Source organism: Oncorhynchus mykiss, chromosome 8 (assembly GCF_013265735.2).
Source record: "Oncorhynchus mykiss isolate Arlee chromosome 8, USDA_OmykA_1.1, whole genome shotgun sequence".
NCBI lineage: Eukaryota > Metazoa > Chordata > Actinopteri > Salmoniformes > Salmonidae > Oncorhynchus > Oncorhynchus mykiss.
Window position 1 is genome coordinate 77,310,811 of NC_048572.1, and position 23,883 is coordinate 77,334,693.

Sequence of the window (23,883 nt, forward strand, 5' to 3'; positions counted from 1 at the left end):
CGTCAGACAAGTTGATGGGGGCTGTGCGTATGTGTGTGTTAGAGAGAGTGTGTGTGTGTGTGTGTGTGTGTGTGTGTGTGTGTGTGTGTGTGTGTGTGTGTGTGTGTGAAAGAGTGTTTGTGTTAGAGTGTGTGTGTTTGAAAGAGAGTGTGTGTGTGTCTGTGCGCGTGTGGGTGTGAGAGATAGAGAATGTGTGAGTGTGTGTGTGTGTGTGTGTGTGTCATTCCAACTGTTCTCTTCTCTGTCATTCTACTACTATAATGACACTCGGCGAGACCCAGATGCAGACACAGGAGGCAGATTGTTGGAGTCTTAAAATGTTTATTAATCCAAAGGGACTAGGCAAGAGAATGGTTGTGGACAGGCAAAAGGTCATAACCAGATCAGAGTCCAGGAGGTACAGAGTGACAGGCAGGCTGGAGGTCAGGTCAGGTAGAATGGTCAGGCAGGCGGGTACAGAGTCCAGGAGGTACAGAGTGACAGGCAGACTCGAGGTCAGGTCAGGTAGAATGGTCAGGCAGGCGGGTACAGAGTCCAGGAGGTACAGAGTGACAGGCAGCCTCGAGGTCAGGTCAGGCAGAATGGTCAGGCAGGTGGGTACAGAGTATAGGAGGTACAGAGTGACAGGCAGCCTCGAGGTCAGGGCAGGTAGAATGGTCAGGCAGGCGGGTACAGAGTCCAGGTGGTACAGAGTGACAGGCAGGCTGGAGGTCAAGTCAGGCAGAATGGTCAGGCAGGCGGGTACAGAGTCCAGGAGGTACAGAGTGACAGGCAGGCTGGAGGTCGGGTCAGGCAGAATGGTCAGGCAGGTGGGTACAGAGTCTAGGAGGTACAGAGTGACAGGCAGCCTCGAGGTCAGGGCAGGTAGAATGGTCAGGCAGGCGGGTACAGAGTCCAGGAGGTACAGAGTGACAGGCAGGCTGGAGGTCAGGTCAGGCAGAATGGTCAGGCAGGTGGGTACAGAGTCCAGGAGGTACAGAGTGACAGGCAGCCTCGAGGTCAGGGCAGGTAGAATGGTCAGGCAGGCGGGTACAGAGTCCAGGAGGTACAGAGTGACAGGCAGGCTGGAGGTCAGGTCAGGTAGAATGGTCAGGCAGGTGGGTACAGAGTCCAGCAGGTACAGAGTGACAGACAGACTCGAGGTCAGGGCAGGTAGAATGGTCAGGCAGGCGGGTACAGAGTCCAGAACAGGACCAACACACAGCTTTAATGTATGTATTTACACATATCTGCATATACCTAATGTACTATCTACCTTTTTGATTTTGAACACTTAAAGACAGCCCAAAGACAAGAAGAAGCACATTGATCACGTTTACTCCTTTGATTTTTGTCCCTTTTAGTATTTTAGTAGTACAGTGCATTGTAGGCTGTATACTGTACAATGGATGAATTGTATGGCCCTGAACATTGTGCTTGTTATTTATTAACAGTACTGACTGCTCAATAGATTTTGACTTGTTGCAGGTTCATATCAACAAAGAACAAGAATTACAGTATCACAGAGACAAAGGACAAGTTTGTGAGATGCAGGGTACAGTACTGTAAAAATAGGGGTACAAGGAGGAGGAAGAACAAAATTGCAAAGAGCAAAGCAGAGTAGTAATTTCTGATCAATTTTGAGCTACTATGATAGAACATGTTTTCATTCATCAAAAGTCAATGACGGAAAAATACGAATATTTTTTTAGATTAAAAATGTACTTCTCCCTGAGAAATGTATGTTTTGAACAATGTGTTTTCTATTTTTCGGTGTATTGTTTACTGACTGCTTGAGAGTGTATGTCATTTTGATCACTTTGTTTATGATTTGAGAGCAGTGTTTGATTTTGAACACAGGTAAAAGTGTTCAGAGGCGAATGTTTCATTTTGCGAGAGGAGTCAGAGGTAACGTAAATAGTGCTTGAAGATGAGGCTTTGTGTTTAATGTTTTCAGGAAATGGAGCAAGGTTTCAGAAATTGTGTTTTCGCAATTGAGAAAAACTGTAAGAGGATCAGAACAGAATATTAGAGAGAGAGAGAGAGAGAGAGAGAGAGAGAGAGAGAGAGCGAGAGAGAGAGAGAGAGAGAGACACACTGACTCTAATAGTGTTGTTTAATGAATGAATGAGTCAATTAAACTAAACACCATCAAGTCTATAGGAAGAGCAATTTCTCTGCATAAACACACACTGACTCTAATAGTGTTGTTTAATGAATGAACGAGTCAATTAAACTAAACACCATCAAGTCTATAGGAAGAGCAATTTCTCTGCATAAACACACACTGACTCTAATAGTGTTGTTTAATGTGTGTTTAGTATTTACAGTATATTTTTTTACTAAAAAGGATCCAAATCCCAGTGCAACCTTCATCATTGACTCTACCTGGAATACCAAGGCCTACTCATGAGAAACCAGCTGACAGGACACAACTGTTCTCTATCCTTCAGAATAGCCCTGAAGATTCAGCTGAATAAAAGAAAGGATTTTATTGTAGAAGTGCTGAGAGGAGCAGGATAGAGGCCATCGCAACGACCTCACAACACAACAACAGACGTTCCGACAACACCTAGAGAGAAAAACAGATGCCACACAGACTTCCTGGACTACAGGATGATATGCTGACTTGGCAGGGGGCGGCTATCATGAACCTCCAAGATAGTTTGTGCCTGTTAGAAGAAACATTCATTAACACAAATGCACATTTTATCAGGGGTCACATAATCCATTAACATCATTTTTTACATGTCTATTGTAAACGCATTAGTCCAGATGGACTGGTTTGTATAACATCATTTTTTACATGTCTATTGTAACGCATTAGTCCAGATGGGCTGGTTTGTATAACATCATTTGCACGGAAGCATGATGCTGGTTGGAAAAACACACAGGCCACTGCTCATTCAGGACCAATCTGATTGTTTGTTCATCTCCACGTGATGTCCCCATTCTCTGAATGCGTGTTTTTAAGGGCATAGCAAATAAGCCAGAGATATACTATCAACAGACACACACCAACAACAGACAAACACTAACAACAGACACAAACAACAGAAACACAGTAACAGTCACACACTAACAATAGGCATACCTACAGACACAAACTAACAACAGATACACACTGACAACAGACTCCTCCCTCTCTCTCCTCTTCCTTCTCTGTCATTCTCCCTCTATCTTATCCTCTCTCTCCTCCATCTCTCTCCTCATCCCTCTCTCTCATCTTCCCTCTCTCTCCTCTTCCCTCTCTCCTTCCTCTCTCTCTCTCCTCCGTCTCTCGCCACCTCATTCTCCTTACCTCTTTCCTCCTTCCTCTCTCTCCTCCTTCCTTCCTCGCTCTCCTACTCCCTCTCCCTCCTCCTCCCTTTCTCTCCTCCTCCCTTTCTATTGTCCTCACTCTCTCTCATCCTCCCTCTCTCTCTTCCATCTCCCTTTCTCTTGTTCTCCCTCTCTCTTCCTCCGTCTATCTCATCCTCCGTCTCTCTCGTCCTCCGTCTCTCTCCTCTTTCCCTTCTCTCCTCCTACCTCTCTCTTGTCCTCGCTCAATCTTGTCCTCCTTCTCTCTACTCTTCCCTCTCTCTCCTCCTCCCTCTCTCTCCTCCTACCTATCTCTCCTCTTCCCTCTCTCTCGTCCTCCCTCTCTCTACTCCTCCCTCCTCCCTCTCCCCTCCCTCTCTCCTCCACCTCTTCTCCTTCTTCCTCTCGCTCCTAATCCCTCTTTCTCCTCCTCTCTCTCTCCTTCTCCCTCTCACATATTCCTCTCTCCTCCTCTCTCTCCCCTCCTCCCTCTCTTTCGTCCTCCCTCTCTCCCCCCCACCTTTCTCTCCACTTCCCTCTGTCATTCTCCCTCTATCTCGTCCTCCCTCTCTCTCCTACTCTCTCTCTCCACCCCACCCCCCTCCTCATTTTCTCCTCCTTCCTCTCTCCTCCTCCTCCCTCTCTCTCCTCCTCTCTCTCTCTTGCACGAGCACGCACGCACACACACACACGCACACGCACCCTCCCTCTGATGGTCAGCTGACACAAATGTACTCAGTGCTCATACTACTTTTATCTAAGAGTCAAATTATAGCTTGCCAGTCCATGCTTTAAATAGGTTTGATAAAGTCTGGACATAATAATAAGAATAATGGACAATTTCAAAGCAAATTCAAATGACATGCAGACATATTGGGTGTTCCAATGTTCAATTTATTAATGCTGATAATATTAACTCTCAGAGATCAATAACTATATCAGTCTTCAACACACAATGATTTTACCCAATTCTGGGGTTGGTTTGGACAGAATGGTTGGAGCCCCAAATCAAGGAAATTCTCTCTCTCTCTCTCTCCCTCTCTCTCGCTCTCTCTCTCTCTCTCTCAATTTTTTCAATTTGAGAGAGAGAGAGTGTTATAATGTTGCCTTGTTGGTGAGGTTTCTGATCCACATAAATACCTTTCCCCCTTTTTCTCTCTCAACTCTACAGATTTGACTCTTGGAAAGCCCTTTGTTAAAATAGAGAGAGTCTGGTAACATCAAAAGGTTGGGAACAGAACCATATTTTGGTAATCCAACCAGTTGAAAATATCTGTTGGTACTTAAAGAATATGATGTCAGATCAGTTGTCGTCTGAGACATTATTACTGATGATAGGATGACATAAACTCTATCTTGGAAAGTCTACACATTCTAGTTATCAGATTCACATGGAATTGTTGTGCAATTTAAATGTTTAAATATGAAACTATTTGTGAAAAGATTAAACGTAATTTTAGCTTCTAAATGAGAGAATTGTTTTCATAAAGCAAACTCTGCTCACTCAGCGGCCCCGCCCAAGTGACCAGACATTGGTTGTGAACTATGAAACACGCCCTTCTCTACACCACTACAAAAGCCCATTGACGAAAGTCAACCTTGTGTTCCCGATGACGTGAGGACTGCTGTCCATACGTTTAAAAGGGCTAATATCAACTACAGAACTAAGCCAACCTCAGCGTGAGCTCTGTTTGCAAATGGTTTAAAAGGGCTAATTTCAACGTGGAGGTGACGATCAACACGCTGGATGGATGAATTTTGACTATACCAGCCAGAATATAGCATGAGCTTATAGTTTGGCAACTTGCTATGAACTTTGAACTCACTAAAGAAGTGACACATCCTAGATGTCGAGTTATCAGCAGCTAGGAAAGGACGGACAATCTCTCCAGAAAGACAGGGTACTACAATGTATCTGTTCTACCACATGATGACGGTACTACAACGTATCCATTCCACCACAATACATATTCTTCAAAGGCCAAGAGAGATCGCTGCTGGGCAACTCAGCCTTCCATCTATGACCAATCTATTGAAGTGCAGCTCAGAGTAAATATTTCTTGCATTTTCCTTTTCCAAATGGGCGGTTATTTAGAATGCATAAGATTCTGTATTTACAATAGCATAGCTTCATGACGTCCGATAGAGACCCAATCATTTTGTTCCTCAGTCTTCCCGCGCTTTCATTCAAACCCAACCTCCTTTCTTTGTGCAACCAGCCATCATATCGGTTCCGTCCGCTAGGGACGTTTTCTTGTATTACATAATTAGTAATCAATGTGTGATCCATCCTGTGCATATGTAATTCTGTGTGATTATTTAGAAATGTAGTAAATACAGTGCCTTGCGAAAGTATTCGGCCCCCTTGAACTTTGCGACCTTTTGCCACATTTCAGGCTTCAAACATAAAGATATAAAACTGTATTTTTTGTGAAGAATCAACAACAAGTGGGACACAATCATGAAGTGGAACGACATTTATTGGATATTTCAAACTTTTTTAACAAATCAAAAACTGAAAAATTGGGCGTGCAAAATTATTCAGCCCCTTTACTTTCAGTGCAGCAAACTCTCTCCAGAAGTTCAGTGAGGATCTCTGAATGATCCAATGTTGACCTAAATGACTAATGATGATAAATACAATCCACCTGTGTGTAATCAAGTCTCTGTATAAATGCACCTGCACTGTGATAGTCTCAGAGGTCCGTTAAAAGCGCAGAGAGCATCATGAAGAACAAGGAACACACCAGGCAGGTCCGAGATACTGTTGTGAAGAAGTTTAAAGCCGGATTTGGATACAAAAAGATTTCCCAAGCTTTAAACATCCCAAGGAGCACTGTGCAAGCGATAATATTGAAATGGAAGGAGTATCAGACCACTGCAAATCTACCAAGACCTGGCCGTCCCTCTAAACTTTCAGCTCATACAAGGAGAAGACTGATCAGAGATGCAGCCAAGAGGCCCATGATCACTCTGGATGAACTGCAGAGATCTACAGCTGAGGTGGGAGACTCTGTCCATAGGACAACAATCAGTCGTATATTGCACAAATCTGGCCTTTATGGAAGAGTGGCAAGAAGAAAGCCATTTCTTAAAGATATCCATAAAAAGTGTTGGTTAAAGTTTGCCACAAGCCACCTGGGGGAGACACCAAACGTGGAAGAAGGTGCTCTTGTCAGATGAAACCAAAATTGAACTTTTTGGCTACAATGCAAAACGTTATGTTTGGCGTAAAAGCAACACAGCTGAACACACCATCCCCACTGTCAAACATGGTGGTGGCAGCATCATGGTTTGGGCCTGCTTTTCTTCCGCAGGGACAGGGAAGATGGTTAAAATTGATGGGAAGATGGATGGAGCCAAATACAGGACCATTCTGGAAGAAAACCTGATGGAGTCTGCAAAAGACCTGAGACTGGGACGGAGATTTGTCTTCCAACAAGACAATGATCCAAAACATGAAGCAAAATCTACAATGGAATGGTTCAAAAATAAACATATCCAGGTGTTAGAATGGCCAAGTCAAAGTCCAGACCTGAATCCAACTGAAAACCGCTGTTCACAAATGCTCTCCATCCAACCTCACTGAGCTCAAGCTGTTTTGCAAGGAGGAATGGGAAAAAATGTCAGTCTATCGATGTGCAAAACTGATAGAGACATACCCCAAGCGACTTACAGCTGTAATCGCAGCAAAATGTGGCGCTACAAAGTATTAACTTAAGGGGGCTGAATAATTCTGCACGCCCAATTTTTCAGTTTTTTATATGTTAAAAAAGTTTGAAATATCCAATAAATGTTGTTCCACTTCATGATTGTGTCCCACTTGTTGTTGATTCTTCACAAAAAAATACAGTTTTATATCTTTATGTTTGAAGCCTGAAATGTCGCAAAAGGTCGCAAAGTTCAAGGGGGCCGAATACTTTCGCAAGGCACTGTAAATAATTCAACCAAATTTTGTATTGCTGATTCAGCTTGTTAGCCAGGGTTCGTGAAGATAACCAAGAATTTTATGACGTTCAGATGGGACTGAATAAGGTGACGATTGATGATTGACTGCTATTGATATAAAAGATTACAGGTCTTTAAGAGTTTATTCAGAAGAAAACAGCTCTATGAACATTCTTCCATGGTGCCCCGACTTTCTAGTTAATTACATTTACATGATTAGTTTAATCAGGTAATATTAATTACAGAGAAATAATTGTATAAAATAGCATGTCAAATCACTAAATCCAGCATAGCAAAGACACAACAAGAGAGAGGGGCTTTATTGTCATGGGAAACTTGACATTGCCAAAACAAGTGAAATGGATAAACAAAAGTCAAATAAACTGTCACGTTCTGACTTCAGTTTCTTTTTATGTCTTTGTGTTAGGTTGGTCAGGGCGTGAGTTGGGGTGGGTAGTCTATGTTCTTCTTTCTATGTCTTGGCCTGGTATAGTTCTCAATCAGGGACAGCTGTTGTCTCTGATTGAGAACCATACTTAGGTACCCTTTTCCCCCACCTGTTTTGTAGGAAGTTAACTTTGTCTTTGTTCAGGGCACATAGCCCAAAGCTTCACGGTTTGGTTTTTGTTCTTCGTTTTGTCGGCGTCATTTTTGAATAAAGTGAAAATGTACCATGCTGCGCCTTGTTCCAGTCCTTCAGCCAGCCGTGACATAAACAGAAAGTGAACAGTAAATATTACACTCACACAAGTTCCAAAATAATAAAGCTATATCAAATGTCATATTATTTATATATACAGTGTTGTAGTGATGTACAAATAGTTAAAGTACAAAATGGGAAATAAATAAACACAAATATGGGTTGTATTTACAATGGTGTTTGTTCTTCACTGTTTGCCCTTTTCTTGTGGCAACAGGTCACACATCTTGCTGCTGTGATGTCACACTGTGGTATTTCACCCAATAGATATGAGGGTTTATCAAAATTGGGTTTGTTTTCTAATCCTTTGTGGGTCTGTGTAATCTGAGGGAAATGTATGTCTCTAATATGGTCATACATTGGGCAGGAGGTTAGGAAGTGCAGCTCAGTTTCCGCCTCATTTTGTGGGCAGTGTGCACATAGCCTGTCTTCTCTTGAGAGCCAAGTCTGCCTACGGCAACCTTTCTCAATAGCAAAGGCTATGTTCACTAAGTCTGTACACAGTATGTTAGAAAAATTACAGGATTATGTTATAATACTGTTTATGCATCGAATAAGGTTTCTCTGTACCTGTCTCATCTGTGTCTGTGGAACTGAGTTGGGGCTAGGCACTAGTAATTTATTTATGAAGGCTTGGTGATGAACCTACAGCCTGCAATCCATTGAATGATTAGTGTCTGTGAAATGTCTGCCAGGGCCAGGTGAACCCTCCCTCCAGCTTCTCTCACATACAGATGAACACTGGACTTGTTGCATTAGTATCTGTGTGTTAAGGAGTGTGAACCTGAGAAGATAACCCTGTATAAACAAGTAGTAAATGACCTAGAGACAGAAACCTGGCGCAATATAAATCTTGCTGTCTGTTGCTTGATAACACAATGTACCTTTGTATAATTCTACACATCTGTTGTTGTCATTGACCTTCAGGAGGATGTACTTTGCTATAAAGAGCTGTAACCTAAATCTGCTCGTTGGACTCTCAACCATTACCGATGGGTGGTCGTTGACCAGCTCCATTATTCCAATTCTTAGTCGATAATAAAGATTGATTGTCTGAAGAAATAACAAAGTCTTTCTCTTGGTTAGAATTTCTACCACAATAGTCAAATCTTCCCTTAATTATGGGTCAGTCACAGTGGTCAGGTATTCTGCCACTCTGTACTCTCTGTTTAGGGCCAAATAGCATTCTAGTTTGCTCCATTTTTTTGTTAATTAATAATGTTTTTATTTTCTCATGATTTGGTTGGGTCTAATTGAGTTGCTGTCCTGTGGCTCTGTAGGGTCTGTTTGTGTTTGTGAACAGAGTCCCAGGACCAGCTTGCTAGAGAATTTAACGTCTCTTTTCTGGATTTTGATAATTAGCGGGTATCGGCATAATTCTGCTCTGCATAAATTATTTGGCCTCTCTCTCTCTCTCTCTCTCTCTCTCTCTCTCTCTCTCTCTCTCTCTCTCTCTCTCTCTCTCTCTCTCTCTCTCTCTCTCTCTCTCTCTCTCTCTCTCTCTCTCTCTCTCTCTCTCTCTCTCTCTCTCTCTCTCTCTCTCTCTCTCTCTCTCTCTCTCTCTCTCTCTCTCTCTCTCTCTCTCTCTCTCTCTCTCTCTCTCTCTAAATAGAGCCCTAATGATGTAAACACACTATGACAGGAGCACTACAGACCGGTGATACACACACACACACACACACACGCACGCACGCACGCACGCACGCACGCACGCACACACACTGAAGTTAGTGACCCATAGCAACACCATTAATCACACAACACACCCAGTATGATCATAATAAATATACATGAGATGAATGTCTCAGTCATGTGCACATCATTTATTTTCTCAGTCTTGTGTCAAAAAAGGACAAATCTGATGCAGGAAGGTTACATACTCCATATAATGAATGTTTGTTTCTAAATCAGCATGGTGAACAGAGCAGGAATAGAGGGTTTCATTGTAAAGCATTAGTTAACCAACACATAACATGTTAACAGAGCGTTGTCATTGTAAAACATGAGCTACCCAACATACAATACTGGAACAGAGCATTGTCATTGTAAAATATGAGCTACCCAACATACAATACTGGAACAGAGCGTTGTCATTGTAAAATATGAGCTACCCAACATACAATACTGGAACAGAGCATTCTCATTGTAAAATATGAGCTACCCAACATACAGTACTGGAACAGAGCGTTGTCATTGTAAAACATGAGCTACCCAACATACAGTACTGGAACAGAGCATTGTCATTGTAAAATATGAGCTACCCAACATACAGTACTCATGAGTAACAGCTGATTCAGATCAGTCTCACTCCCAGTCCATGAGAGAAAGAGAGAAGAGAGTGAGAGAGCAGGTAAACATTGTGTGAGAGAGGGAGTCAGAGTTAACTGCTCTTGCAAACAAAACAGTGAGAGACTAATCTTTTCATGCAGAGCCAATGATTTGTTTTCTTCTAGCACCATCTAGTGGATATTTAGTGTACGGCGTTTCTAGAGTAGAGCCAGAAGTATACTGAACAAAAATAAAGGAAACGTGCAACAATTTCAATGATTTTGCTGAGTTACAGTTCATATAAGGAATTCAATCAACTAAAAATAAATTCATTAGGCCCTAATCTATGGATTTAACATGACTAGGCAGGGGCCTGGGAGGGCATAAGCCCACCCACTTTGGAGTCAGGCCAACCAACTGGGGACCCACATTGGCCCTTTTGTAGGGGAAAACTCATTCCAGCCTAACATAATTCATTTTTCCCCACAAAGGGGCTTAATTACAGACACCAATACTCCTCCCATCCCCACAATCCTGCAGATGAGAAGCCCGATGTGGAGGTCCTGGGCTGGCACGTGGTCTGCGGTTTTGAGTCCGGTTGGACTTATTAGCAAAATCTCTAAAATTATGTTGGAGAAAAAAAAAAAAAAAAATTCTCTGGGAACAGCTCTGGTTGACATTCCTGCAGTCAGCATGCCAATTGCATGCTCACTCAAACCTTGAGACATCTGTGGCATTGTGTTGTGTGACAAAACTGCACATTTTAGTGGCCTTTTATTGTCCCTAGCTGGTCGGTGTTGATTGCAAATGGTTTCAGCAACTTCAGAAGCAGTTTTAGCTTGGCCCAGTCACACTTCGTGCCCGCCCTCGGATATCTTCCTTGTTTCCTAGTTATAGCAGGTGATAGTGATGCACAAGCTAGGTCTATTTGAAACATTGGCATCTACTGGCAGGCTTTATCTGCCAGATTCAGAAGTTCAAAAACCTTATTAGAAAAAAAAGCTTGAAAAACCCATTTAAGAAGAAAAAAACTAAAAATAAAAATAAATGATTTTATTTTAGTTAGTTTTGCAGTCAACTATAATACTTTGAGTACAGTTTTAGTTTACAAATGTGTATATTTTGTGTTTTGCTCTGATCAGTGGTCTGAGCAATAAGCCCAAATGAAATCTAACAAAATTAATTTTTTTATAATACAAGACACTCTAAAGACCAATGTATCAAACTAAAATACAGATGAAATATAAATAAATACAGGTGTTTTATATTTTCAAAACACAAAATACATTTGCAAGTACATGCCTTCACTACAATACCATTCTCAAGTAGATGTTTTTTACCTTAGTTGAATGCAAAACGTAAATGTAAAATGGATAAATTGCAAAGCACACCATGTATTATTATTGTTCTTCTTTCAGGGAAGAGCTCATTATAATAATACCCAGTATTCTTTGCGAGTGTTATTTTTTACATTTACATTGTGGTAATTTATCAGATGCTTATCACGCCATAGTGCAATCAGACTTGTGATACCAATGCAGGGTGAAAGGGGACCAAAAAGTGATGAAACGCAATAATTATTTATATAATTATTTTGCATTTTACCACACAAAAAAACCCACAGATCTCAAAAGTATCTTGTTACAATATACATTGGATTGTAGTGTCACACCCGGATCTGTTTCACCTGTCCTTGTGATTGAGTCCACCCCCCTCCAAGTGTCGCCCATCTTCTCCATTATCCCCTGTGTATATATACCTGTGTTCTCTGTTTGTCCGTTGCCAGTTTGTCTTGTTTGTCAAGTCAACCAGGATTTTGTTTCTCAGCTCCTGCTTTTCCCAGTCTCTCTTTTCTTGACCTCTGGGTTTTTACCCTTGCCTGTACTGACTCCAAGTCTGCCTGTCTGACCACTCTGCCTGCCCCTGACCCTGAGCCTGCCTACCGACCTGTACCTTTGCCCCACGCTGGATGTTTTACCTCTGCTTATGCTGACCGTGAGCCTGCCTCCGATACCATTGCTTCACCTCTGGTTTACTGACCCCTGCCTGCCTTGACCTGTTTATTGCCTACCCCTATTGGATCATTAAACTATTGATTATTCAACGTGGTCTGCATCTAGGTCTTACCTTCATACCTGATAGTACGAACTGGCCATGACTGACCCAGCAGACCCGGGCCAACTGTGCAACGCCATCTCCTCCCAAGGAGCCTCCATTGGTAGGCATGAGGAGTTGCTTCATGGGCTGATGGAGGGGGTCCAAATGTTGGCTGAGAGCCATGCCCGGGCTTTGGACATGCTGCGGGAGCAATTCCACGGGTTGGCTGGGGGGCAGCCTGCCTAGGTGGCAACCCCACCGCCCCTCAGTAACTCGACAGTTAGCAGCGCCACCCCACTGGCCACTCCAGCTTCCCGGGAGCCTCGATTACCTCCTCCAGAACGCTTTAATGGAGAGCCGAGCATCTGTTGGCTTTTTTAGCTGTGTGCCCTCATTTTTGAGCTTCAGCCCTCCTCCTTCCCCTCGGATCGCTCCAGAATAGTTTACCTTATTATTCTGGTCTGGAAGGGCTCTCACCTGGGCTACCGCTGTGTGGGAAGAGCAGCCGACCATATGTGTGAGCCTGAAGGGGTTCGTGGGGGAGGTGAGGAAGGATTTTGATGCCCCGCTCTCCAGGAGAGAAGCTGAATGGAAGCAATCTGGCAGGAAGTCTGCACAGATGCTGACTATATGGTGGATTTCCGCACGTTGGCAGCGTAGAGTGTGTGTAACCCGGAGGCATTGTTCGACATGTTCCTGCACGGTGTCTCGGAGGAGGTTAAGGATTTCGACTCCCTCATCGCTTTGACCATTCGCATTGCTGGCCGATTGTGGGAACGACGGATGGAGAGGGAATTCAACGTCACTCTCAGGTCCAGGGATTCCACCTCATCTCTGAGCCATGCTGGAAGTCCCCAACAGTCCCGTGGCCGAGAGCACACAAGGTTTTCTGACCTTCCTTGGGAGTCACAGAAGCGGGCAGAGGCACTGTTTCCGGAGCTCATGCAACTAGGCAGAGCTGGGCTGTCGCCAACGGAAAGCCAACACAGGATCAGCACAAGGAGCTGTCTGTATTGTGGGACTTTTGGTCATTTTGTGTCCTCGTGCCTGGTAAAGGACCAGTCTCACCAGGGAGTGAGTACTCTCATTGACTCTGGGGCTGATGAGAGCTTTTTGGACGCCACACTGGCTTCTGAGCTGAACATCCCCACTCAGCCCCTCTCCATTCCCATGGATGTTAGAGCACTGGACGGGCGCTCTATAGGTCGGGTCACCCATACCACCACTCCCATCAACCTACATGTGTCAGGGAATCACAGCGAGACCATTCAGTTCCTGCTCATCAAGTCCCCCGAGATTCCCGTGGTGTTGGGATTCTCCTGGCTCCAGCAACACAATCAACTCATCAACTGGTCTACGTTGGCTATCATGGGCTAGAGTCCGTTCTGCCATGTCCATAGTCTGAAATCGGCGCAACCTGCCCCCGAGACCTCTCCACCATTCCCGCGGAGTACCAGGACCTCCGGAAGGTGTTCAGCAAGACCTGGGCCACTTCCCTTCTGCCGCACTGCCCCTATGACTGTGGGATTGACCTTCTCCCTAGTATCACGCCGCCCCGGGGACATCTGTACTCGCTGTCGGGACCAGAGACCAAGGCTATGGAGAACTACATTGGGGACTCCCTAGCTTCAGGATTTATCAGTCCCTCCTCCTCTCCCGGTGGTGCAGGGTTTTTCTTCGTGGAGAAGAAGGACTAGCACCTGTGCCCTTGCATTGATTACCGGGGATGCGATGACATCACAGTGAAGAACCGTTATCCGCTACCACTCATTTCCTCGGCCTTCGAGCTTCTCCAGGGGACCACAGTGTTTTCCAAGCTGGATCTATGAAAACACCTACCACCTGGTGCGGATACGAGAGGGGGAAGAGTGGAAGACCGCCTTCAACACGGCCAGTGTCCTCTGCGAATATCTGGTCATGCCCTTTGGTCTCACCAACGCCCCTGCCTTGTTCCAGGCTTTGGTGAACTACGTTCTTGACGACATGCTGAACCCGTTCGTCTTTGTCTTTCTTGATGACATCCTCGTCTTCTCCCGCAGTGGTGGATTGGTCTCAGCATACGTCCAGGGTGCATCCTACGTCCAGGGCGCATCCTGGGGTTCGCCAACTTTTATTTCCGCTTTATCTGGGGTTACAGCACCCTGGCTGTAAGATCAACAGAGTGGGAAAAAGAGGAAATAAATGCTGCAAGAGCAAAGTGTCTCACCAAAAAGATGAGCCAAGGAAGTAGCCAGCTCTACTCTAACACATCTCCAATGCCTTCGCTGTTCCCTCTAATGGAGTTAGACAACACTTCAACTCCTGTTGCTAGCAGTAGGGGGAGCCAGTCCATCTGTTTACAGCTCTTTTTTTTAAGACGGGGAAAACCAATAAACAGGGAATTCTGGTTTAACTTATTTTAGTGTAAATCCAGTCAATGTGTGTGTTGTGTTGGTGTGAGCCTGTGAAGGCAAACTGTGAATGACAGATAGGCAGGCAGGGTGGATGTTGGTGTGACAGCAGGGGAAGAAGACTCAGCTATCTGACACATGGAACACAGCCTCAGCCTCCTGGCTCTGTTGCCTTGACAACCTCATCCAGCAGCAAAACTAAAGGGGTTTATGTATGAAACCCAGCTATGCCAATGCAAATACAGGCTACCATCTGTTTTTGATAAACTGGATAAACTAATAGAGATGTGATGTATGGATGTACAACACATCCAAGGTAGCCTACCACCCTGCCTTGAAACCTCCAATAGCATCAAATAGCCTTAGTCCCACCCTAAGGAGCTATTCTCCACAGGGCATCTGGAGGTGAAGATGCAGCTGGATCACGATGCTTGAGGTTGAATAAGACCCAGGACAACCTCAGAGTAGTAACCAGTAATCACAGGGCAATAAAGTGAAGAATTCCCTCACAGGCTTACACTAGGTGTTCCAACCTGCATAGGCAGCCAGTCGAGAGGGATAGTGTTGGGTGGGTGAGTGAGTGATTAAATGTGTGAGTCTGTCTGTCAATAACATAGGGCAGGGTTACACCTGTGTTGTGATAATAAGCTAGGTAACTGGGTTGGATATTGATCACTACAAGGCTGCCTACTAGACCAGTTTGGATGTCGTCTTTATTGACTTGTCACCTCACCACCATGACCCACACAGGTACTCTTTAGGGTTCTTTAATGAACACATGTAGGGTTTGGTTCTACAAGGAATAGTAAGGAAGATATTATAGGACACAATCATATAGGATTATTGCTATAAGATGCATGTAGTACAAAGGCTTAATCAGATGAGGTTACTACAGTATGAATAATGACTTAAAATCATATGCTGTATGTAATAGGCTACATATAACTAGAAGGATACTACAGTATATGAGAACATGAATTATTGTAGCAGAACACAGCTGCAGTCTATACACCTCTACACAATACAGTTCTAGTGTGCTAACATTGACAGTAAACTTTAAAGTGGCTCGCAAGAACACCTGACCACTGCAAGGTGCAAGAACTGCTTGCTGACCATAAAATGGCGGACAGAGAGAGGAAGCACCGAGAAGTTCAGACAAATTCAGGGCAGTCACAATGTGCTGCACTGGGAAAGAAAAATAAGGTCACATACAGACACCAGTTAAAGTTAAATAACTTTATTAACAATGAGATAATATTGAGGAAACCACTTCTGTTCTCAGTAGGGCACCACACACTCCATGTGCAATGGGAGATAAGAGAGGAAGGAAATGGGGTGTGCTTGGCTGGGCCCTGTCTGTCTAACTAAGCAAGAGGAAAATATTGACTCGTTTGAAATATACTTTATTTTGTCAGTATTCTCTGAAGGGTCAAATGAGGTACTGTCTAATGTAAAATATTTATTTGGACTGGATAAATAACCTAAATAACAGTACTGTTACTAATTTTACTGTAACCAAATGAGGACAGTGATGTTTTGCTGACCCTTATTTTGAATCTGCATTATGTATCTGACAGACCTCGCCCATTACTTTTTCAGCCCTGTGTACTGGTTATGTGTATGTAGGCTACAAGAAGCACCTATTAGTCAGTTTCAATCCTGGGATCTGTTGACAGAAAAGAGAGAAACAAACACAGTCAAGACTAGATTCTGGTGGTAGGCTGCACAAGAAGGTGAGTGAGATGTTTAATGGTAACTAATTTGTTTCCAGATATTATTTTGGAAAACCTTAGAGTACATATTAGGACATATTGGTCCAATAGAGTGACAGTTCACTCCAAATAAAAGTTAGTCAGATATTTTCCATTCTTTTCAGAACTTTTCATTTTCAGATCAAGTGGATGAACTATTCTTGGTAGTTCTAAAACGATAAACGTATTGTTAACCACAAGAAATAAGCTACAGATATCAATCCAGATGTCATTTTGTATTTGTTTTTTACTAAAGGTGCTAATGTTGAGACAATCTTTGTTTTGTCATAGGTTGGCCACGGTTGGAAGGGGTTTCATGAGTTGTTTCATCATTTTTCTGTCCCATCCCAGAATTGTTATTGTCGATAAGGGATATAAGGAACATAGAATTTGGCTGCCCTGGTCCTCGACACGGCCTGATGCTGCTTCACTGGCTAGCCAACAATATTCAAATTGACAACATGACACTCAATTTCAACGCATCCAGGAAAGACTATGGCATTCATTTCTATGGAAACGCTGATATCCCCAGTCCGTTACCTTCACTGTCCAGTCTCCATGTAAGGTACTACTCACTAGGGAATATTGGTCGCAATAACAGCAACAATGATGCTATGGCACTTCCTTATTATGTAACTCGAAAATTCTACAACTCAAGGGGGACTGAGAACAACAGGGACAGGGTCATACTCAGAGTTAGGAACGAAGGGTCCAATCAGCAAAGTGTGGACGAGGTCTATGTCACACAGCACTATCCACCAAATGGAAACAGAGGAAGTGGCTATGATCCAGACAATACATACCGTGTCAATGTCAGCCTACTTAGACAAATCCAAAGTCTACCAACCATTAACCTAAATGTTATTCCACAAACATATCATGTAGAGATCAACCACAACAGTCTGCAGAGTCTGAAAAACACCTGGGGAGGCACACCTGGTCTGGTACTTCTTCTGGCTCTTGTATTGCACTTTACACGTCCCAATATCTTATTTAAGGAGCAAGCTCTTCGTTTAACATCTCAACCCCAGAGTTGAGGTGAAAACCACAGATAGAGGGAAAGCCAGGATCATCTGGAGTGGGATCCCCAAGAGGCTATTAGACCAGGGTGTAATGGTGGTGCTTTATAAGAGCAATGGAAGTGAAAGCAAACTAGACAGGGCCTCGGTCAGGGGCAAGCCTCAGTACCCCTCAACCCTGGTCTCCAGGTCAGGCTCCACAAGAAGGTAATGATCTTGTGTGTACAGTGCCTTGCGAAAGTATTCGGCCCCCTTGAACTTTGTGACCTTTTGCCACATTTCAGGCTTCAAACATAAAGATATAAAACTGTATTTTTTTGTGAAGAATCAACAACAAGTGGGACACAATCATGAAGTGGAACGACTTTTATTGGATATTTCAAACAGTTTTAACAAATCAAAAACTGAAAAATTGGGCGTGAAAAATTATGTCTGAAACACAGGCTTCTAGCGAGGGCAATTTAGAGGCTTCACCATGTTTCATTGAAATGTACAGCTGTGTGTCATCCGCATAGCAGTGAAAGTTAACATTATGTTTTCAAATGACATCCTCAAGAGGTAAAATATATAGTGAAAACAATAGTGGTCCTAAAACGGAACCTTGAGGACCACCGAAATTTACAGTTGATTTGTCAGAGGACAAACCATTCACAGAGACAAACTGATATCTTTCCGATAGATAAGATCTAAACCAGGCCAGAACTTGTCCGTGTAGACCAATTTGGGTTTCCAATCTCTCCAAAAGAATGTGGTGATCGATGGTATCAAAAGCAGCACTAAGGTCTAGGAGCACGAGGACAGATGCAGAGCCATTAAAAGGTCATTTACCACCTTCACAAGTGCAGTCTCAGTGCTATGATGGGGTCTAAAACCGGACTGAAGCATTTCGTATACATTGTTTGTCTTCAGGAAGGCAGTGAGTTGCTGCACAACAGCTTTTTCTAAAATCTTTGAGAGGAATGGAAGATTCGATATAGGCTGATAGTTTTTTACATTTTCTGGGTCAAGGTTTGGCTTTTTCAAGAGAGGCTTTATTACTGCCACTTTTAGTGAGTTTGGTACACATACGGTGGATAGAGAGCTGTTTATTATGTTCAACATAGGAGGGCCAAGCACAGGAAGCAGCTCTTTCAGTAGTTTAGTTGGAATAGGGTCCAGTATGCAGCTTGAAGGTTTAGAGGCCAAGATTATTTTCATCATTGTGTCAAGAGATATAGTACTAAAACACTTGAGTGTCTCTCTTGATCCTAGGTCCTGGCAGAGTTGTGTAGACTCAGAACAACTGAGCTTTGAAGATATACACAGATTTAAAGAGTCCGTAATTTGCTTTCTAATGATAATGATCTTTTCCTCAAAGAAGTTTATGAATTTATTACTGCTGAAGGGAAAGCCATCCTCACTTGGGGAATGCTGCTTTTTAGTTAGCTTTGCGACAGTATCAAAAAGGAATTTTGGATTGTTTTTATTTTCCTCAATTATGTTGGAAAAATAGGATGATCGAGTAGCAGTGAGGGCTCTTCGATACTGCACGGTACTGTCTTTCCAAACTAGTCGGAAGACTTCCAGTTTGGTGTGGCGCCATTTTCGTTCCAATTTTCTGGAAACTTGCTTCAGAGCTCGGGTATTTTCTGTGTACCAGGGAGCTAGTTTCTTATGACAAATGTTTTTAGTTTTTAGGTGTGCAACTGCATCTAGGGTATTGCGCAAGGTTAAATTGAGTTCCTCAGTTAGGTGGTTAACTGATTTTTGTCCTCTGACGTCCTTGGGTAGGCAGAGGGAGTCTGGAAGGGCATCAAGGAAGCTTTGTGTTGTCTGAGAATTTATAGCACGACTTTTGATGCTCCTTGGTTGGGGTCTGAGCAGATTATTTGTTGCGATTGCAAACGTAATAAAATGGTGGTCCGATAGTCCAGGATTTTGAGGAAAAACATTAAGATCCACAACATTTATTCCATGGGACAAAACTAGGTCCAGAGTATGACTGTGACAGTGAGTAGGTCCAGAGACATGTTGGACAAAACCCACTGAGTCGATGATGGCTCCGAAAGCCTTTTGGAGTGGGTCTGTGGACTTTTCCATGTGAATATTAAAGTCACCAAAAATTACCATATTATCTGCTATGACTACAAGGTCCGATAGGAATTCAGGGAACTCAGTGAGGAATGCTGTATATGGCCCTGGAGGCCTGTAAACAGTAGCTATAAAATGTGATTGAGTAGGCTGCATAGATGTCATGACTAGAAGCTCAAAAGACGAAAACGTCATTTTTTTTTTGTAAATTGAAATTTGCTATCGTAAATGTTTGCGGGATGCACGGGGAATATGGTCACTAGTGTAACCAGGAGGTGAGGCCTCATTTAACACAATAAATTAATCAGTCTTAAGCCATGTTCCAGTCAGGCCAATCACATCAAGATTATGATCAGTGATTAGTTCATTGACTATAAGTTTCTTTGAAGTGAGGGATCTAACATTAAGTAGCCATAATTTGAGATGTGAGGTATCACAGTCTCTTTCAATAATGGCAGGAATGGAGGAGGTCTTTATCCTAGTGAGATTGCTAAGGCGAACACCGCCATGTTTAGTTTTGCCCAACCTAGGTCGAGGCACAGACACGGTCTCAAGCTGACCTGACTACACTGACTGTGCTAGTGGCAAACTCCACTAAGCTTGCAGGCTGGCTAACAGCCTGCTGCCTGGCCTGCACCCTATCTCATTGTGGAGCTAGGGGAGTTAGAGCCCTGTCTATGTTGGTAGATAAGATGAGAGTACCCCTCCAGATAGGATGGAGTCCTTCACTCCTCAGCAGGCCAGGGGCAGAAAACAGTTTTCAACCAGCGATTGAGTTGTGAGACTCTGCTGTAGAGCTCATCACTCCCCCTAACTGGGAGGGGGCCAGAGACCATTACTCGATGCCAACACATCTTTCTAGCTGATTTACACGCTGAAGCTATGTTGCGCTTGGTGACCTCTGACTGTTTCCTCTGACTGTGCCAGCCCAGGACCTCCACATACAGCTTCTTGACCTGCGTGGTGTTCTGAGACCAGCCACCAGGAACAGCTGATAAAACTGTTTTTCTGTCTGTAATAAATCCCTTTAGGGTCCCCAGTTGGTTGGCCTGGCTCCCAAGTGGGTGGGATTATGCCCTCCCAGACTCAACCATAGCTGCACCCCTGCCCAGTGATGTAAAATCCAGAGGTGTGGCCTAATTTATTTATTTCAATTGACTGATGTCCTTATATGAACTCAAACTCAGTAAAAGTTGAAATTGTTGCATGTTGCATTTACTTTTTTGTTCAGTATACATTGCAAACATTCTAAGTTAGCCAGCATTGTGGTTATTTTATCTGCAATTGCCTGAATTAGAGCTTAATTCATTGTGTTGGCAAGAGTGCCTTCATTGTTTGAATCAGCAACAGTACATAGAGCAGGGTTCCCCAAATGGCACCAAATTTGGCCCGCAGGTGGGTTTATTTGCCCCCCCCCCCCAAGTTCTGAGCCCCAAAATATTTATTTTTTATTGTTGGACATAAAATACTTTAAAAACACCAGGAAATTAGCTCCAAGTTCATTTTAATTTAAGAAATGTGTTTCAAAGTATCCCCACGCATAATAGAGAGACACGTGATCGTATACAAATGTAAGCAATGTTTGAAATGATTATGTTTTAGTCAAACATTGTATCTGTTTGGGCTTCTCTCGGTCAATTTGCAGACTACAAATGATTAGTACTTACTTTCCCGGCCGGCCGGCCATCCGCTCAAAAAGAAAAATGATCCAACTGCTTGCTATATCTAGTAGAAGATACCTGGTATAGAGTATAAACATGTTGTATCCCATTGTTTTAATCCCTTGATCCAGAGAGCACCTTATCATGTACATGTTAAAACAACCCACAGATAAACAATCTATTTATTTTTTGTCTATATTGGAATTAAAGTAGGCAACTCCATATGTAAGCACCATCTAGAACCTAAAAGGGTTCTTTGGCTGTGCCTGTAGGAGAATACTTATTTTTAAACCTTTATTTAACTAGGCAAGTCAGTTAAGAACAAATTCTTATTTTCAATGACAGCCTAGGAACAGTGGGTTAACTGCCTGTTCAGGGGCAGAACAACAGATTTGTACCTTGTCAGCTCAAGGATTTGAACTTTCAACCTTCTGGTTACTAGTCCAACGCTCTAACCACTAGGCTACCCTGCCGCCTTCAGTTGTCCATTTAGTACCCTTTCCACAGAGGGTTCTACATGGATCACAAAAGGGTTCTACCTGGAACCAAAACAGGTTCAACCTAGAACAGCAGAGGCTGGTAGGAGGAGCTATAAGAGGACAGACTCATTGGAATGGCTGGGAAGGAATACATGTAACGGTATCAAACATTTGTTCTGAGTGTACTATGGAGTCGGTATGTATTCATATTCATGCTTTTGGCCTTAGGCATGGCAACAGTTTTGACAGACTTTGGTGAAGGCAAAGATAAGATCGCAACACTTGCACCTCTTTTGCTGTGGTTGTTCTTGCTGACTTCTTCAAAACCAACACCGTTGATTAACACGTTGAGACATCTAATTGTCAAACACGTTACATTTTCCTTATTCAGTCTGACATGTGTACTAGGAACACCTTTATGAAACCAGTCATAACACCTTAATGAAACCAGTCATAACTCTATGAAACCAGTCATAACAACTTTATGAAACCAGTCATAACACCTTTATGTAACCAGTCATACAACTGTGTGTTACAGTATCATTCATGACACATTTATTCAACACCATTCGTGAGGAATTCTCAAAATAAAAGTCCCTTCGGATAGCTCTTTATTTATAAGTACAATGAAAATGCATATTTCTTTAGTACCCAAGCCCCTGACACACTACTCACGAAACAGTCTGGGAGGGCTGGGTAAGCCTAAGAGCATTACCCAGGTAGCATTAGCAATTTAGGGTATGTATTGGGGTGGAATGGCGGGAATCCAGTTACCGAGATTTACCAACATTTACCACCCAAAACCTTTCCCTTTTCCCAGGTTAAAAAACTGTGACAAACCGGTAATTGATAATACATTATTTATATGAACAGCATGATGTAAAATGCAACAGTTCAATTATTGGCAATGTCAGTGACGATTTTAGCATGAAAATCTTGGTGGGGCAAAAAAAAAAAAACTGAGATACATGCCAGCAAAGCCACTACAACACTAAACAATACATTAATTGCACTATAACTGTAACAAATGGTGCCCACAAACGGTTAGGGCCTACAAAAAGCTGTCCCAACAGCAGTCCCAACATCTTACCACTGCTACACTTGGCTATCAACGGAGCCTTGTCTGGCAGTGAAACAGTTCAATCAGCCTCATTTACTGCCTTTAAAAAAATCATAGTTGAAATGGCTGACTTGCTTAAACAAATGTGGTTTCTACTGACAATTGAGATGTACAAACTATGGCATAAGGGGATGACGAGTGGGTAGGAGGCAATCCGTAATTTAGATTACGACATTCATGAGCGAGCTAGGACGGACGTATTCAATCTAACTATTTGTTCAGCACTTTTGAAATGTACAGTGCCAGAATTCAGAATATGGGTCGTTCTTACAGTATTTCCCTGTATACCAAGTCAGAACCATAGGATAAATAAAGGCTCTTATAATTTTCGATGATGACTATCTCTAAAACAGGCTATAGGCTACATGTGCACCACTGAGTCAGAACAGTAGGCTAAATTATGAGGGGAAAAGGGACCAAATAATTAGGGTGAGGCACATGGGCTATTAACAGCTTACTACACAACATACACTTAGTATTACTTTCTTAGCTACAGTTTACATATTGGCATATTACATAATTTATGCTGCAGCATACAATACATGTTTTGATTCACCTTGTTGTGCTGTGCTCACTTGAACAGGAATGTGGTACAGTGGGCAAAATTTGTCATCAAAGTCTGGCATTCTCTGGATTTATGGTGCTTTCAAGACAACTGGGAATTCGGAAAAAAAAGCAAGGTTGAATCATGACGTCAGTGACCTTCAGATCGGAGCTCTAGAAAGAGGCCTGAGTTCCCGACTTGGAATTCCGATTTGGATGACAGTTCAAAACGTATTTTCTTAGTCGATGCTTGTTTTTTTTTCAAGTTCCTAGTTGTCTTAAATTGTGAGTGTTTATTCTTTGAAGTTTGGGAAAGAGACCCTTGGACCACACACCCACTCCACTGAATAGCAGGCTAGTGATTGCTTTGCAATTCTTGCAGTTAGCCACTGATTTCTTCCAAACCACTCATTTGCAATTTCCAACTTGTTGTGTAATGTTAATGTTCAATGGCCGATGACCACCTTGTATCTATAATTTCTCTTCATAATATTATCTTCAAATGACAAGGATTGAAAAGGATTTGCCAGTTGATAGTTGACTTGATTCATGATGATG

At 42.9% G+C, this 23,883-nt stretch overlaps 1 protein-coding gene across 3 annotated transcripts in view; it reads left to right on the forward strand.

The window, feature by feature from the left end:
• The first annotated feature begins 1,590 nt into the window (after window positions 1–1,590).
• LOC110530673 overlaps window positions 1,591–23,883 on the forward strand; it is a 31,687-nt gene continuing 9,394 nt past the window's right edge. Inside the window, exons 1-4 of one of the 3 annotated variants that reach the window (XR_002474569.2) lie at window positions 1,591–1,602; window positions 9,290–9,292; window positions 16,282–16,415; window positions 16,725–16,998. Coding sequence is in view for 2 of the 3 variants with exons in the window: in XM_021613911.2 (XP_021469586.1) it covers window positions 16,853–17,470 (618 nt within the window). In the remaining variant the exon portion in view is untranslated. Of the gene's footprint in view, window positions 1,603–9,289; window positions 9,293–16,281; window positions 16,416–16,724; window positions 17,780–23,883 lie in introns of those variants that run through there. The other 2 variants (XM_021613911.2, XM_021613912.2) reach the window with 2 other exon arrangements.